Here is an 18464-nt window from a genome sequence, read left to right as displayed (position 1 = left end):
CACCCATGGGAGCCAATGCAAACTCGGTCTTCAGGCCTGCCAATTGCAGCCTGTGTGAAAAGGTGCATGCACACTTTCACTACAGGTCACTACACCAGGTCATTGTGAGTCACCCTAATGGTAGGCCCTTTCTGCCCAATGAGCAGGGTGCAGGGCCCTACATGTGTGGGAACCCCTCCAGGAGCAGAGGTGTCCTTATGAATTCGAGGTCCAATTCCCTGGACTTCGTAATTGCAGGGAAGCCATTTTAGCTATGTACTGGCCACTGATCACTGCCTGTGGTCCCGCTACATAATGGAATCTCTGAACCTCGGCATGTTTGGTACCAAACATTTTGGAATCATACACCAATACTAATTCCAGTATTGGATGCATGATTCCACGCACTCAGGGCGTTCCTTAGAGGATCCGCCAGTTCTGCTCCTGACAGTCTTCCAGGGTCTAAAAACGTTGCTGCAGTCCCCCAGTCACGATTCTGCCCTCCTGCTGCTTGACCAGGTCAAGCACAGGACAGCAGAACAAAGGATTTCCTGAGGGAGAGGGGTGCAACCTCCTCTCCTTTGGAAATTGGTGTTACAGGGAAAGGGAGGGCTAGCCTCCCCATGTCACTGGATTGCTTTGTATGGCACATTCGGTGCCTTCTTGCATAATCCGGTTTACACTAGTCCAGGAACCACTGATTCCTGCTCTGGTGTGAAACAAACAAACACACATGCAGCACCCCCCCCACTCTCCCCAGTGGTGGTGACCAGAGCTACTCCAGGTGGCCACTTGGTTCTGCCATCTTGGAAACAAGACCGCAACTCCTGAGAAGACTTCTCATTGCAACATTGTTTCTGCAGTTTGTATCAGCCATCTGCAACATTTCCATGGCTGTGCATCCTCTGGGGACGGCAAGAGTTCAGCTGCACCAACAACCAAGAAAGAATCTCCTTAGGGGTGAGGGAGTCACTCCCCTCTATCCGCAGGCCCCTAAGGCAACTACGTCTGGCTGGTGGGATCTTCTGTCCTACGGATCTGTGAAGATTCTCCAACACAGGTGGTGGTTCTGAGGGATCCCCTGGGTTCTCTCTGCCTTCTGTTCAATGTGGGAGATGGTGACCCCATGCCTCTTCCATCAGGACAGAATCACTGTGCACCGTGACTGTTGCAGCAACCAAGGCTTCTTGACTCCTGCTCCAAGGGATCTTCAGGCTCAAGTAGCCCCGGCCCCCAGCACTCTACCTCTGCAAGGACAGTCTTCTCTCTGCTGCTCCAGAGATGTGGGACTCCTCTTCAGGTGCGCTGACTGGGCCTCCCTGCAACTTACTGCGCCTGCTGCCAGTGGGTTGCTTGTGGGGGCTTCGATTGCTTCTGCTGGCTACCCGTCTTCCGAGGATCAGCCCAGACTCCCCTTCAAGGGTCAAGTCCTCAGGAGCTTGCTGGTCCTCCACAGCTCTGCAAAACCTCCACATGCTCCTCTTGCATTCGCTTCTACTTGTTGGTGGCCGTCCTGACCACTAAACCACCAGCGACCGTCGAGGGACAACTTGTAGACAACTTCAGGGACTCCTTTGCAGCTCCTGGACCCCGTAGTTGGACTTTATCCATCACCATCAACTCAGATCTTCAGCTACAGAAGGGTGGGATTTGGCTCCTTCCCACCTGGACAGTCCTTTGTGGACTGGGCTCTGTCCCCTTCTTTTGCAGGTCTTCTTCACCCTGAATCCACCCTCGGGTTCCACTCGTTCCATCCTGCTTCTGCAGTTTCCAACATCGACATCCCAATGTTATCCTATGGGAAAATCAGGTAACTTACCTCTCTGCACCCAGGCGCAGGGGATCTTCTAGATGCTTTGGGTCCACTCTTTCCCATCGATTGTCTAACTATACCATACACTCTGGTAGGGAACACCCGTTCGCATTCCATTTTATTAGTTTATGGTTTGGCACCCCATAGGGCCCTTGCTAATTTATGCTATTCACAATTACTTACCTGTGTATATTTATTGTGTTCATACTTCCAGAGGGAAGTATACCTATGGTAGTCTAGTTTGGTGTGTCTATAATAAATCAAATTTATTTCTGCAACACTGTGTGGTTCCTTTCATGAGTGATAAGTTACTGTGTAACTACTGTGATATTGCAAGTGCTTCACATGCTAGATAAGCCTTGGCTGCTCATCACAGCTACCACAGAGAGGCCTGGCTGTCTAGACACTGTAACACTCACTAATAGGGGTTGTCTTGGACCCAGTATAAGGTGTAACACCATAGGTGTTCACCACACACTGGGCCAGCTTCCTACAACTGCCAACTAGAGACTTCCATTTCTAACAGGGACGACTATGTCCCCACCTTTTTATGTAGATAATAGATGACTGTCATGTTGTCAATGCTGATTAATACAACCTTGTGAGACAGGTGTTGAAAAAAATGCTTTCAGGGCTAGAAATACTGCTTGAAGGTCGAGGTAATTGATACGTAGGGATTGGTGACCCATCAGTGATGGATCTGTGGTCAGAATGACCTGAGGCACAGGGACCAGAAAAGGCCGTCCTTTCAACAGGTTGGTGGTGTTCCACCATCATAGAGAGTGGTATGTATGGCAATCTAACAACACTAGATCTTCCAGGTGACCCTGTAACTGAGACCACTGAAGAGACAGACACTGCTATAGGGGACACATTTGGAGTCTTGAATGAGGAACAATAGCAATGCAGGGCGCAATCCTCCCTAACAGGTGCATAATAGTGCTGACTGTATATGTGTGACTCTCCTGAAACCGGGGGAGAAGAGGCTGAAAACTCAGAATGAAGGTCGGTTTGGGATATCCTAGCCGCAACTCTGCATTGACAATAGTACCTAGATAGGGCTGTATCTGACGGGGTTGGAGGTGGGTTTTGGACAAATTTATTGTGAAGTGTAGGAAGCTGGCCTGATGTGTGGTGGGTATCTAAGGTACTTACACATTATACCAGGTATCCCCTCTTAGTGAAGTGTAGGCAGTGTCTAGAAGCTAGGCTCTCTAGAGGTAGCTGTGGACGAGCAGCCAAGGCTTATCTAGGACACATGCAAAGCTCATGCAATACCACCGTAGTCACACAACACTAACACATGAAAGAAAACACTCAGTTGTGCAAAAATGAAGGTACTTTATTTTTGGAACACAATACCACAAAATACTAGAAGGGCAACCCTCCAATAGAAGTTAAGTAATACACTAAATATATATACTGGCAGTCACAAATAGGCATAGAAAAGGTTAGAAAACAGTGCAAATAGCAATATCTAATAGTGACCCAAGGGGGAGCACAAACCATATACTAAATAAATGGAATGCGGACACCCACCTAGGTAAGTGGAATGTGTAGAGGACAGCTGAGAGTACTAGAAAACCACACAGATAAGTAACACAGTATCCCCCAGCAGCCAGGAAAGCAGGGGTAAAAGTACTGATTTTCCCCAAACCACCCAAAAGAAGAAAAGACGACACCAAGACAAGACTACAAGAAACCAGCGGTGGATTTCTGAAGACAGAAGGCCTGTGGAGAGAGGGGACCAAGTCCAAGAGTTACAGTTGAGTCCAGGAGGAGTAGGAGCTACTACCCATCCAGCTGTACCTGCAAGAGTTGGTCGACGGTGAAGAAGAACAGGTCAACACTGCAGCCCTGGAGCCGGAAAAGAGTTCCTGATGGACGCAGAAGATGTCCCACGCTGGGTGAAGACTGTAGACGGGTGTTGGTGCAGAAATTCCACCAACAAGCCTTGGCAAAGGCAAACTCGCAGTTAGTGGAAAAGTGGTGCTGCCGGGGACCAGCAAGGCCCAGGAGGACTCAACCCAGGAGGGGGAGACACAGGGGACCCTCGGCATCACAGAAAGTCCACAGAAGCAGAGGCAGCACCCACAGGACGGGGACAAAGAAGTTGTAGAAGGAGTCCACGCACCACTACAGGAAGGGATCCCAGGTCGCAGGAGAACCACGCAAAGGGCTGTGCATCGCAGGAAGGAGTGCTGCAAACAAGGACTGCTGACCCCGCAACTTTAGAATACTTCTGAATTAAGAGGAACCTCTGCAAGGAGAAGAGCTGATGAGCTGTGAGGAGGAGTACTGCCCCTTTGCTGCGTGTGCCTTGCTGGGTTAGTCTGGAGTTGCAGCTTCTACTAAGGAGAGGACAAAACTAGACTTTGCTCTGAATCCTACTTGTGAAGTTTCTCCAAGGGCTTTAAGTAGAGCTTGCCTCCTGTTGGAAGTCTCAGGGACACCAAAGACTTCAAGTTCATCTGACTACAGCACTGAGAACTGTGTGTTTTGTGCTGCAACAGAAGAAAAACCACCACCATGCCATAAACAATGCCACTGCCTGCACATGACCTGACAGTGCGGCGTGGAGCCATGCCCCACTTTGCACCCCAACCCTGGTCAACACAGCCTAATGCCATCACCGAGCCGCTACTTGCACCGTGACCTCTGGGTCCTGCATGTCGCATCGCCTCACTTTAAGGCTGGCTGCACCGTGGCCTGAGGACACTGCTTGTGAGGTATACAAATCACCGTCCCGTCCCACAGCACAGCCCCGGTCCAACAACACCAGCGCCATTGACTCGAGCATCGTCAACAGACACCCGTGCATGACTGCGACCCGTGGGCATTGCACAGAGCCCGGCCATCGTACCTCAGCCTTGGGCCTACCGACAAACTTGCTTAAGCAATGATGAAGATGCAGATGCCTGCACAGTGACCTAGAGACACCACACCTTATTTGTTTGGGATTCACTTCCCGGTTCAGACAGACCACAGGCCCCTCAGATGGTTAGTGCAGATGAGGGATGAGAACCCAAAACTGTTGAGGCGGCGCCTTAGTGAGGAGAACTCCTGGAGAGGATGAGTAGTTCTCCCTACTCTCAGCTGGAGGGGATACATGTTGGCCCTGGCATCTTTTGGTGTGTTTCCCCTGTCTTTTTGCCTTCTGACCTCCTGTTTTTATGGTATGCTGGACTTTGATTTTGCTGGTATATTGTCTTTGCGCACTTTACCACTGCAGATCAGTGCTAAAGTGCAAGGGCTCACTGAATAAATTGTATTGTTGATTGGTTCATCCATGATTGGCATATTTGATTTACTAGTAAGTCTCTGGTAAAGTGTACCAGCTGTGCCAAGGGCCTGTCAATCAAATGCTGCTAGTGGGCCTGCAGCACTGATTGTGCCACCCACATGAGTAGCCCTGTAAACATCTCAGACCTGCCACTGCAGTGTCTGTGTGTACAATTGTGAACTGCCATGTCGACCTGGCAAGTGCACCCAATTGCCAGGCTTAACCCTTCCATTTTTGTACATTTAAGGCACCCCTACGGTAGGCCCAAGGCAGCTCCATGGGCAGGGTGCAGTGTATATAGGACATGTGTTAGTGTTTTTACATGTTCTGATAGTGAAACACTGCCAAATCCATTCATTTTCCACCATTGCAAGGCCCATCTCACCCATAGCCTAACATGGGGTTTACATTTAAATTCCACTTAGGTGTAATTTCCCATGGGGAGCCGATAGAGAAGTGGAGTTTGGGGTCTCTGAACTCACAATTTAAAAATACATCTTTTAGAAAAGTTGTTTGTTAGATTGTCAGGTTGAAATCGCTACTTTTAGGAAGTGGGCATTTTCTTGCTTAACCAAACTGTGCCTCTGCTTGGCTGCTGAATCCATGTCTCAGTCAGACTGATAAGGTGGTTGTAATTTCATTCTAGACAATGACACAAACGGAGCTGAGGTGTGCCTCGCATACCCTAATGAATCTTCCTGGGCTAGAGTGGGAGGGAAGAGCTGACACCTGCACCTGAAAGGGCTGTGCCTGTCCTCACACAATGCAGTCTCCGACCTCCTGGAGTGCGTATGAAGCCGGGCCTTGGCCAGGCAGGATCTTGGGAACAACAGAAACTTTCCTTTGAAGTTTGCCTACTTCAAAGGTAGAAATGAGTAAAAGTATTGGACTGCTGACTCCACAACTTTAGAACACTTCTGGATCAAAGGAAGCCTCTGCAAGGAGAAGTACTGCCCTTTGCTGTGTGTGCTTTGCTGGGTTGGCCTGCAGTTGCTGCTTCTGCTGTGAAAAAGACAAAGACTAGATTTTGCTGTGTATCCTGCATGTGCAATTTCTCCAAAGGCTTGAAGTAGAGCTTGCCTCCTGTTGGAAGTCTCAGGGACACCAAAGACATCAAGTTCATCTGACTGCAGCACTGGGAACTGTGTGTTTTGTGCTGCAACAGAAGGAAATCAACCACGACGACATCAACAACGCCTCTGCCTGCACCGTGACCTGAATGTGCTGCATGGAGCCGCACCCAACTTTGTTCCGCAACCCTGGTCTCACCAACGCCGCCACCTACTGCCATCACTGAGCCACTGCTTGCGCCGTGATCTCTGTGGGCCCCGCACATTGCACTGATTTGCTTCACACTGCAGCCTTGGTATCCCCGACGCCACTGCTCTAGGCTGATACCAACGCTGCTGCCAGGACCGTAGCCTGAGGACATTGCTCGGTCAAGAAGCACCGTCCCGCACCACAGCCCCAGTCCACCGACGCCAGCGCCATCGACTCAATCATCATCAATAGATGCCCCTGTCTGCATCGCAACCTGTGGTTGCCGCACGGAGCCTGCTTCGCATCATATCACAGCCTTGGGCCTACCGAAGACGGCGTTTCAGCGGCTACAATGCCAATGCCTGCACCGTGACCTGGAGACCCCGTACGTCGCACCGTCCCACTTCACACCGCAGCCTGGTCTCACTGATGCCGCAGGATGCAGTCACTGAGCTGCTGCCTGCACGTGAGCTGTGGGTAACACGCGTTGCATCATCCTGCGTTGCACCGCAGCCTTGACGCCATTGACGCCAGCGCTCCTGACTTCCTCATCAGGAAGGATTTCAATCTGCAACATGTGTGACTTCAAGGGCCCAACGACCCCTGCACTGACCGCTGGAACAGATGCCTGTCGCGAGACCGCAATACCCTGCCTTTCCAAGGTAGTGTTTGCGGGTCAGCCCAACACTGTAGCTGACCTGCGACCTCGCGGCTGGCCGGAACTGTTGGATTTGTTGTTCACGACGCTGTGATAGCCCCGGACGGAGCTATTGAAATCAAGGAACTATATTTTTAAGTACTTCTTGAAAAATTCATATCTTTATTACTGTATTTTAGATTTTTCTCGTTTTGGTCTTGTTTTACACACATAAGTATTGGCTATTTTTCTAAAACTGGATTGGTGTCTTTTTGTAGTGTTTTCACTGCATTTTTGTGTGTTATGTGCAAATGCTTTCAACATTGCCTCTGAGATAAGTCTGACTGCTTGTGCCAAGCTGCGAAGGGGATGAAGCAGGGGCTATCTTAGGTGTGTGACTCCATTATCCTGACTAGGAAGAAGAGTCCCTACTGGGACAGGGTGCAGGCCACTGCTGTAGGAACGTCCCCTCTTTCTGGCATAGTTGCCTCCACTTTCTGCCTGATGTTAGTGTGCTTAGACTGTTTTCACCGAGATCCTGCTAACCAGGACCCCAGTGATTGTGCTCTCTCCTCCAAATGTAGTTACTTTGGTACTTCTTACACCCCACAATTGGCATACTGGTTTATACCTGTCCGACCCTAGTATATGCTACTTAGGTACCCAGGGCATTAGTACACCAGGGGTTCCTCATGGGCTGAAGCATGTATTATGACACCCATGGGAGCCAATGCAAACTCGGTCTTCAGGCCTGCCAATTGCAGCCTGTGTGAAAAGGTGCATGCACCCTTTCACTACAGGTCACTACACCAGGTCATTGTGAGTCACCCTAATGGTAGGCCCTTTCTGCCCAATGAGCAGGGTGCAGGGCCCTACATGTGTGGGAACCCCTCCAGGAGCAGAGGTGTCCTTATGAATTCGAGGTCCAATTCCCTGGACTTCGTAATTGCAGGGAAGCCATTTTAGCTATGTACTGGCCACTGATCACTGCCTGTGGTCCCGCTACATAATGGAATCTCTGAACCTCGGCATGTTTGGTACCAAACATTTTGGAATCATACACCAATACTAATTCCAGTATTGGATGCATGATTCCACGCACTCAGGGCGTTCCTTAGAGGATCCGCCAGTTCTGCTCCTGCCAGTCTTCCAGGGTCTAAAAACGTTGCTGCAGTCCCCCAGTCACGATTCTGCCCTCCTGCTGCTTGACCAGGTCAAGCACAGGACAGCAGAACAAAGGATTTCCTGAGGGAGAGGGGTGCAACCTCCTCTCCTTTGGAAATTGGTGTTACAGGGAAAGGGAGGGCTAGCCTCCCCATGTCACTGGATTGCTTTGTATGGCACATTCGGTGCCTTCTTGCATAATCCGGTTTACACTAGTCCAGGAACCACTGATTCCTGCTCTGGTGTGAAACAAACAAACACACATGCAGCACCCCCCCACTCTCCCCAGTGGTGGTGACCAGAGCTACTCCAGGTGGCCACTTGGTTCTGCCATCTTGGAAACAAGACCGCAACTCCTGAGAAGACTTCTCATTGCAACATTGTTTCTGCAGTTTGTATCAGCCATCTGCAACATTTCCATGGCTGTGCATCCTCTGGGGTCGGCAAGAGTTCAGCTGCACCAACAACCAAGAAAGAATCTCCTTAGGGGTGAGGGAGTCACTCCCCTCTATCCGCAGGCCCCTAAGGCAACTACGTCTGGCTGGTGGGATCTTCTGTCCTACGGATCTGTGAAGATTCTCCAACACAGGTGGTGGTTCTGAGGGATCCCCTGGGTTCTCTCTGCCTTCTGTTCAATGTGGGAGATGGTGACCCCATGCCTCTTCCATCAGGACAGAATCACTGTGCACCGTGACTGTTGCAGCAACCAAGGCTTCTTGACTCCTGCTCCAAGGGATCTTCAGGCTCAAGTAGCCCCGGCCCCCAGCACTCTACCTCTGCAAGGACAGTCTTCTCTCTGCTGCTCCAGAGATGTGGGACTCCTCTTCAGGTGCGCTGACTGGGCCTCCCTGCAACTTACTGCGCCTGCTGCCAGTGGGTTGCTTGTGGGGGCTTCGATTGCTTCTGCTGGCTACCCGTCTTCCGAGGATCAGCCCAGACTCCCCTTCAAGGGTCAAGTCCTCAGGAGCTTGCTGGTCCTCCACAGCTCTGCAAAACCTCCACATGCTCCTCTTGCATTCGCTTCTACTTGTTGGTGGCCGTCCTGACCACTAAACCACCAGCGACCGTCGAGGGACAACTTGTAGACAACTTCAGGGACTCCTTTGCAGCTCCTGGACCCCGTAGTTGGACTTTATCCATCACCATCAACTCAGATCTTCAGCTACAGAAGGGTGGGATTTGGCTCCTTCCCACCTGGACAGTCCTTTGTGGACTGGGCTCTGTCACCTTCTTTTGCAGGTCTTCTTCACCCTGAATCCACCCTCGGGTTCCACTCGTTCCATCCTGCTTCTGCAGTTTCCAACATCGACATCCCAATGTTATCCTATGGGAAAATCAGGTAACTTACCTCTCTGCACCCAGGCGCAGGGGATCTTCTAGATGCTTTGGGTCCACTCTTTCCCATCGATTGTCTAACTATACCATACACTCTGGTAGGGAACACCCTTTCGCATTCCATTTTATTAGTTTATGGTTTGGCACCCCATAGGGCCCTTGCTAATTTATGCTATTCACAATTACTTACCTGTGTATATTTATTGTGTTCATACTTCCAGAGGGAAGTATACCTATGGTAGTCTAGTTTGGTGTGTCTATAATAAATCAAATTTATTTCTGCAACACTGTGTGGTTCCTTTCATGAGTGATAAGTTACTGTGTAACTACTGTGATATTGCAAGTGCTTCACATGCTAGATAAGCCTTGGCTGCTCATCACAGCTACCACAGAGAGGCCTGGCTGTCTAGACACTGTAACACTCACTAATAGGGGTTTTCTTGGACCCAGTATAAGGTGTAACACCATAGGTGTTCACCACACACTGGGCCAGCTTCCTACAACTGCCAACTAGAGACTTCCATTTCTAACAGGGACGACTATGTCCCCACCTTTTTATGTAGATAATAGATGACTGTCATGTTGTCAATGCTGATTAATACAACCTTGTGAGACAGGTGTTGAAAAAAATGCTTTCAGGGCTAGAAATACTGCTTGAAGGTCGAGGTAATTGATACGTAGGGATTGGTGACCCATCAGTGATGGATCTGTGGTCAGAATGACCTGAGGCACAGGGACCAGAAAAGGCCGTCCTTTCAACAGGTTGGTGGTGTTCCACCATCATAGACAGTGGTATGTATGGCAATCTAACAACACTAGATCTTCCAGGTGACCCTGTAACTGAGACCACTGAAGAGACAGACACTGCTATAGGGGACACATTTGGAGTCTGGAATGAGGAACAATAGCAATGCAGGGCGCAATCCTCCCTAACAGGTGCATAATAGTGCTGACTGTATATGTGTGACTCTCCTGAAACCGGGGGAGAAGAGGCTGAAAACTCAGAATATAGGTCGGTTTGGGATATCCTAGCCGCAACTCTGCATTGACAATAGTACCTAGATAGGGCTGTATCTGACGGGGTTGGAGGTGGGTTTTGGACAAATTTATTGTGAAGTGTAGGAAGCTGGCCTGATGTGTGGTGGGTATCTAAGGTACTTACACATTATACCAGGTCCAGGTATCCCCTCTTAGTGAAGTGTAGGCAGTGTCTAGAAGCTAGGCTCTCTAGAGGTAGCTGTGGACGAGCAGCCAAGGCTTATCTAGGACACATGCAAAGCTCATGCAATACCACCGTAGTCACACAACACTAACACATGAAAGAAAACACTCAGTTGTGCAAAAATGAAGGTACTTTATTTTTGGAACACAATACCACAAAATACTAGAAGGGCAACCCTCCAATAGAAGTTAAGTAATACACTAAATATATATACTGGCAGTCACAAATAGGCATAGAAAAGGTTAGAAAACAGTGCAAATAGCAATAACTAATAGTGACCCAAGGGGGAGCACAAACCATATACTAAATAAATGGAATGCGGACACCCACCTAGGTAAGTGGAATGTGTAGAGGACAGCTAAGAGTACTAGAAAACCACACAGATAAGTAACACAGTATCCCCCAGCAGCCAGGAAAGCAGGGGTAAAAGTACTGATTTTCCCCAAACCACCCAAAAGAAGAAAAGACGACACCAAGACAAGACTACAAGAAACCAGCGGTGGATTTCTGAAGACAGAAGGCCTGTGGAGAGAGGGGACCAAATCCAAGAGTTACAGTTGAGTCCAGGAGGAGTAGGAGCTACTACCCATCCAGCTGTACCTGCAAGAGTTGGTCGACGGTGAAGAAGAACAGGTCAACACTGCAGCCCTGGAGCCGGAAAAGAGTTCCTGATGGACGCAGAAGATGTCCCACGCTGGGTGAAGACTGTAGACGGGTGTTGGTGCAGAAATTCCACCAACAAGCCTTGGCAAAGGCAAACTCGCAGTTAGTGGAAAAGTGGTGCTGCCGGGGACCAGCAAGGCCCAGGAGGACTCAACCCAGGAGGGGGAGTCACAGGGGACCCTCGGCATCACAGAAAGTCCACAGAAGCAGAGGCAGCACCCACAGGACGGGGACAAAGAAGTTGTAGAAGGAGTCCACGCACCACTACAGGAAGGGATCCCAGGTCGCAGGAGAACCACGCAAAGGGCTGTGCATCGCAGGAAGGAGTGCTGCAAACAGGAGCTATACATCGCCTGAAGATCCCTTGGAGAAGATGCAAACAAGCCTTGGTAGCTGCAAGAGATGCAGTGCTCAGGGGTATGGCCCTGCGTGGGAAGGCAAAGGCTTACCTCCACCAAAGCTGGACAACTGTCAGAGAGGACCAAGAGGACTACTCCAGACCACCACCCGTGATGCAGGATCCAAGCAGCTCGGAATGAGAGGAGATCCACGCAGCTGGCAGTTGTTGCAGCAGGTGCCTGCGGATGCAGGGGAGTGACTCCTTCACTACAAAAGGGAGATTCCTTCTTCTTGTGCAGGCCGAAGAGTTGCTGGCTTCTGGGGATGCACGGTCAGGGAAATTTTGCAAAGCTGGAAGGAGCCGTGGAAACAAAGTTGCTGAAGAGTCTCCTTCGTTGATTGCAGCGTTGTCTGTTCCTGGAGGGTCCAGTTGTGGCTCCAGTGGCCAGAAGTTGAAGTAGAGGTTGCAGTGGAATCTTGCTAGAGTTTTGCAAGCCAAATCTGAGGACCCACCCGAGAGAGAGGCCCTAAATAGCCCTGAAAAGGGGATTGGTCACCTAACCAGGTAAGCACCTATTAGGAGAGTGCTCTGTCGCCACCTGCCTGGACTGGCCACTCAGATGCTCCCAGAGTCCCTGCCAACCTTGGAAACAAGATGGCAGAACCCAGGGGCCCTCTGGGGGAGCTCTGAGCACCACCCCAAGGGTGGTGATGGACTGGGAGTGGTCACTCCCCTTTCTATTGTCCAGTTTCGCGCCACAGCAGGGACCGGGGGTCCCTGAACCGGTGTGGACTGGTTTATGCATGGAGGGCACCAAATGTGCCCTTCAAAGCATACGAGTGGCTTAAGGAGGGTCCCCTCCCAAGCCAGTCACACTTATTTCCAAAGGGAGAGGGTGTTACCTCCCTCTCCTAAAGGAAATCCTTTGTTCTGCCTTCCTGTACTTGATCAGATCAAGCAGCAGAAGGGCAGAAACCTGTCTGAGGGGTGGTAGCAGCTTGGGCTGCCCGGAAAGCCTTGTAAGACTGGTGGTAGCAATGCTGGGGGTCCTCTAGGGAGCCCCCAGAGTGCATGGACTCATACATCAAATACTTGCAATAGTATTGGGGTATGATACCAACATGTTTGATACCAAACATGCACAGGTTTGAGTTACCATTATGTAGCTGGGTATAGGTGGTGACCCATGTCCAGCACACGCACAAAATGGCATCTCCGCACTCACAAAGTCCAGGAAAATGGATCTGGAGTTTGTGGGGTACCTCTGCTAATTCAGGGCTGTTCTCACAATCAGGTACATGCACCCTGCCCTCTGGGCTGAGAGGGCCTACCATAGGGGTGACTTGCAGTGACCTGTAGTGAAAACGGATGCATGCACCCGTTTCATGCTGTTTCATGCAAACTGCAAAGGCAGGCCCTTTGCATGGGCTCCCTATAAGTGGCAGAATAACAGCTGCAGCCCATAGGGATCCCCTGATACCCCAATGCCCTGGGTACCTAGGTACCATATACTAGGGTCTTACATGGGTGTACCAGTATGCCAATTGTGGGGAAAAAAAGGTACAGTTACCAATTTAGAAGAACGGGAGCATAGTCACTGAGGTCCTGGTTAGCAGGATCCAAGTGAACACCGTCAAACACACTGATAACAGGCAGAACATTGGGGTAACCATGCCAAGGAAGAGGGCGCTTTCCTACAAAAATCCCAGAGTGTGAAGGGGATCCACTGTCAACTGAGTGTGGTATTGGCAGTGCGGTCATGTGCTGGCTTTGATGGGCTGAACACTTTGTGAAGACTGGGAGCAGGTTGTGACCCCGAAAGGTAGGCCTTTCAACTGGCAATGTTTGCCTGCAATAATGAATCTTAGGTATTTTCAGTGTTTGGGGTGGATGAGAATATGAAAGTAGGCGTCCTTTAGATCCAGAGCTTTCATAAAGTCACCTTGTTGCAGAAGTGGAGTAACATCTTGAAGGGAAATATGTGAAAGTGTTCTGACTAAATGTACTGGTTTAATGCTCTGAGGTTCAGAAAAGGCCGGAGACAGCTGTTGTATTTGGGAATGGGGAAGTATAGAGAGTATTCCCCTGATCCTAGGTGTTGTAAGGGAAAAGGCTTGATGGCCCCTTTGAGAAGAAGGGATTGAACTTCTTGTTTGAGAAGGGTGAGGGGGTTGTGAGATAGCTTGGGAGTGCGAGGGGTAATATTTGGAGAAGTGGTAATGAGCTCCAGACAATAACCAAGTTGGATAATGGAAAGGACCCATTGGTCCCTGGTGATGCTGACCCATTCTGGATGAACATTTTGGAGCCATCCCCCAACAGGTGTGAAATGAGCGGGGGAAGGCAGTATTCACTGCTTTGCAGTGGAGGAAAAGCCTCGGGAGGTGGTGCTCTTACCTCTGCCCTTGTTGTTGTTGTCTCTGTAGGACCCCCCACAGAAACCCTCAGAATAGTATGGGAAGTAGAGGTCTCTGAGGTTTTGGATCTGTAGGCACCTCTGAAAGTTGGGCGATGAAAAGTGCCACTGGAACGAAGAGGGCAGACTGAAACAGAATAGTCTTTAGACTGAACTCTTGAACTTTCGATAAACAACTGACTTAACATGAGAAGTTTGTTCTCTAACATCACCACAAAGGAAGAAGGGAGTAGGAATAACACTGATTAGTTAATGGCACTGAATGCAGAAAAGGTGCACAACAGAGGTTACATGGCTTGTGATAAGAAATGTGGCTCAACATACTATTTCTACCCAAATTTAATTCCAGGATCCCAACACAGTTACATTGGATAAGAGTGTACTACATTGGATAAGAGTGTAATGAAAGAACTGCTTTCAGAGGCTATTTAACACCCACCTATATGTGAAAGCTGTGCAAAGCTGCTAAATTTTATCTAACATACCTCTAAAACTTCCTCCTGATCAACATTTGTGCCTTGGTTCTCCTCGCCATGCCACATACCGGTTGAATTAGATGGTAAGTAGTCTGGTAGCTGTAAACAATGATGGAATGAAAAAAAGGAAAAGTAGTTTATGAAAAAAACATTAATCCAAATCATTATGTCACATCTGATAATAGCCACACACCAAAGGTTAAAATGAGCAAGTTACTTACCCTCATTAACTCCACCTGGTGGATATGCTAACCCTCAGATTCTTCACCTTTAGAAGAGTCCTGGAACCAGACTGGATCAAGGAAATTATCCCAGCAGTGAATTGCATGCTGACAGCTGGTGCCTATTGCTCCCTGGCATCCCATACCACTATGGAAGTGACCGAGTAGGCCCACATACAGGCACCACCCTTATGAGCTGGTGTTGAATCCTGCTGGCTTCAGAGGAGACATCTTCTCTAGCATACTGTTTGAAAGTTTTAAGGAATCATTGGAGCAATAACAAAGCTGGGAGAGGAGCAGCACTTTAGAAGGAGCAGAGAGAGAGTAGCTGACATCAGCGTGAAGGGATAGTGCTCATATACAGCCCCACACCATCATTTCTGGAGCACTACAGCATCACAGCGGAGCAAAAAGGTGCCAACTGTCAATGTGTAGGAGTCGTTCATGGGAGGATTTTCTGCATCCAGTCTGGTGCCTGGAATATTCTAAAGATGATGAATCTGCAGTTAGAAGAATCCATCAGAAATGCTCATCAGGATGCTTGATAACAAGAACTTTTAGATGCTCATTATGTGTAGTCCAGTTAACTGATATTACCACAAGTATAGCAATTGAAACCTTTGTGATAAATATTGGCAAGTCAAATCTGCCAACATTCATCAGGAACACACAAATGTTGATGGGGGAATGCTTGCAATAAGTCTAAACACTGGCAATGGTTCTGGCTAGAATTGCAACCCATTGCTGTTTTGCCCAACATTTCACTTCAGCTTGGACCCAGCCATATGCAAATTAGTCTTGGCTCTGTTCCTCATAGGAATAGTCCAGCCCTAACTCCAAGGGCATGTCCTCTCTGAACAGGAACACAAGCAACCCAAGACTGGTTTTGCACTGACTGGAGCTCTTCATTCGGATGTAGCTTAGCTCCACTGACACAGCGAGAAAATAACCCACATCTGGGTATGTCCTTGGCCACTCAGGGTGTTACATCAACTCACAAAAGTTGATGGGATAAACACTTGCAAAAGGTTTAACCACTGGTAATAGCTCAGAGTACCCATTCAACTTCTCATTCCTGGCAGATGAGCTCTAATACTGGAAAATACGGTCCTAGGTTGCTTAAGTTCTGGTTCAGGGAGGATCTGGCCAGGAAGTTTGGGCTGGCCTGTTCCCACTGGAGCAGAGTCCAGACTGATTTTCATATGTCTGGGTCCAAACTGAGGAGGAATGAGGTACAAATAGTGACAGATTGGGATGTGGGATTAGTGTGAGCAATAAAAATCTTTAACTAAAATTTTCAGGATAATTTATAGCTGTTATGGTTTACCCTTCTTAGGCCTTTACATCTAGGGGTATGTAAGCCCATAGTAGCTGCTTCCAAAAGCCAATTTCTGTCAATGATCGCCCATGTAGTCAAAGCAAACGGTATTTTCTCCTTTCTACTCCCAGGCAATAATTACTGCAAACTACGCAATACATGATTCACTGGACTACTCAAGACATCAATAAATGGTAGCCTGCATAGTACAGAAATGGTCAGGTCGACCTTCTAGGACAGTCCCCTCTTTCTGGCATGGTTACCCCCACTTTTTGACTGATATCAGTGTGCTTAGACTATTTTCACTGGGATTCTGCTAATCAGGACCCCAGTGATTGTGCTCTCTCCTCCAAATTTGGTTGTTTTGATACTTCATACACCCCATAATTGGCAAACTGATGTACCCCTGTAAGTCCCTGGTAGATGGTACTTTGGTACCCAGGACATGGTTATCCTAAGGGGCTCCCATGGGCTGCAGCATGTATTTTGTCACCCAGGTGAGCCCATGTAAACTGTGTCTGCAGGCATGCCATTTGCAGCCTGCGTGAAATGGTGCATGCGTCCTTTCACTACAAGTTACTACACCAGTTCACTGTAAGTCATCCCTAGGGTAGGCCCTTTCAGCCCAACGGCCAGGGTGCAGGTCCTTGTTTGTGTGGGCACCCCTGCATGAGCAGATCCTGGACTTCGTAAGTGCGGGGAAGCCATTTTATGTATGTACTGGCCACTGGTGGTCCAACTACGCAATGGTAACTCTGAATCTGGGCATGTTTTGTGTCAAGCATGTCAGAATCATCATACCCCAATACTGATTCCAGTATAAGTGGCATGATTTCCTGCACCCTAAAGGTTCCTCAGAGGATCCCCCAGTTTTGCTCCTACCAGTCTTCCAGGGTTCTGCAAGAAGCCTGCACTGCTATAGACCCCCAGACACGATTCTGCCTTCCTGCTGCTTGACCATCTCGAGCAGGGGACAGCAGAACAAAAGATTTCCTGTAGGAGAGGGGTGCAGCATCCTGAGATTTGGAAATAAATGTTACCGGACTGGGGAAGGGTATTCTCCCCGCACCGCTGGACTGCTTTGAACTGCACATTTGGTGCCTTCCTTGCGCTATCCGGTTTGCACCATTCTTGGGACCACTGGTCCCGGCTCTGGCACAAAACACACAAAGGAAAGGGGAGGGACCACTCTCCTGTACATCTCCACCCATAGCGTGGTGCCCGGTGCTCCTCCAGGTGGCCACTTGGTTCTGCCATCTTGGAACCAAGGTGTGCAGAGGCCTCTAGGAGCATCTGACTGGGTAGGCCAGATAGCTGATGTCAGCGACCCCTTCTGATAGGTGGTCACCCCCAGAAAGTGGCCAAATTTCCTTTTTGGGCTTTTAGAGACTCCCTTGTGGGTGGGTCCCCGGATTCATCATGCAAGATACTGCAAGGAACTCTCTGCAAGACATCTTCTGCTCCTGGCCTCTGAAACTGCTGCTGGGCTACACAAGAACCGGACAAGACTGCACTGCCTGAGAAGACTTCGGCTTCTGTCAGCATTCTGCAACATCTCCATGACTGTGCATCTTCTGGGGTTGGCAAGACTTCAAATGCTCCAAGAAGCAAGAAGGAATCTCCTTTGGAGTGAAGGTGTCACTCTCCCCTGCATCCACAGGCACCTAAGACAACAACGTCGGGCTGGGGGGATCCTCTGTCTGTCAGATTTGAGCAGATTTTCCAACACAGGTGGTGGTTCTGAGGGATCCCCTGGGTCCTCTCTGCCTTCTGTCCAACGTGGGAGACGGTGTGCCCTTGCCTCTGCCACTGGGACAGAACCCTTGTGCACTGCAAATGTTGAACCAACCAAAGCTTCTTGACTCCTGCTCTGAGTGATCTTCAGGCTCCAATTAGACCCGGACCCCAGCACTCTACCTCTGCAAGAACAGTCTCCTCTGTGCAGCTCCAGCAATGTGGAATTCCTCTTCCGGTTTGCTGACTGGGCCTCACTGCAACATACTGTGCCTGTGGCAGTGGGTTGCGTTTGAGGGCTCGGACTGCTTCTTCTGACTCTCCTACATTCTGAGGATCAGCCCGGACTCCCCTCCAAGGTTTGATTCCCCTGGACCTTGCTAGTCCTCCACAGCTCCTTTTGCATTTGTCTGTGCTTGTTCGTTGTCCCACCATCACCAATCCGGTGACCCATCTGCAATTCGGCGACCATCGAGGGACATCTGGTAGGCGACTTTAGGGACTCCTCTGCAGCTCCTAGACCCTGCAGCTGGAATTCATCCATCATCGACGACCCAGATCTTCAGCTACTGAAGGTGTGCCATTGCCTCCTGCCCCACCTGG

The 18464-nt window shown here is 49.5% G+C and overlaps 1 protein-coding gene across 12 annotated transcripts in view; it reads right to left on the bottom strand.

The window, feature by feature from the left end:
* The window catches only part of MPDZ (multiple PDZ domain crumbs cell polarity complex component), a 1044214-nt gene that overhangs the window by 709396 nt on the left and 316354 nt on the right, over positions 1-18464 (bottom strand). For all 12 annotated transcript variants that reach the window (XM_069238948.1, XM_069238974.1, XM_069239000.1 and 9 more), the window contains exon 16: positions 14598-14687. In XM_069238948.1, the coding sequence (XP_069095049.1) occupies positions 14598-14687 (90 nt within the window). The remainder of the gene's footprint in view (positions 1-14597; positions 14688-18464) is intronic.

The sequence above is a fragment of the Pleurodeles waltl genome, chromosome 1_2 (assembly GCF_031143425.1).
Source record: "Pleurodeles waltl isolate 20211129_DDA chromosome 1_2, aPleWal1.hap1.20221129, whole genome shotgun sequence".
Classification (NCBI taxonomy): domain Eukaryota; kingdom Metazoa; phylum Chordata; class Amphibia; order Caudata; family Salamandridae; genus Pleurodeles; species Pleurodeles waltl.
The sequence above is the reverse complement of the archived record's forward strand: the minus strand, read 5'-3'. Positions and strand labels throughout refer to the sequence as shown.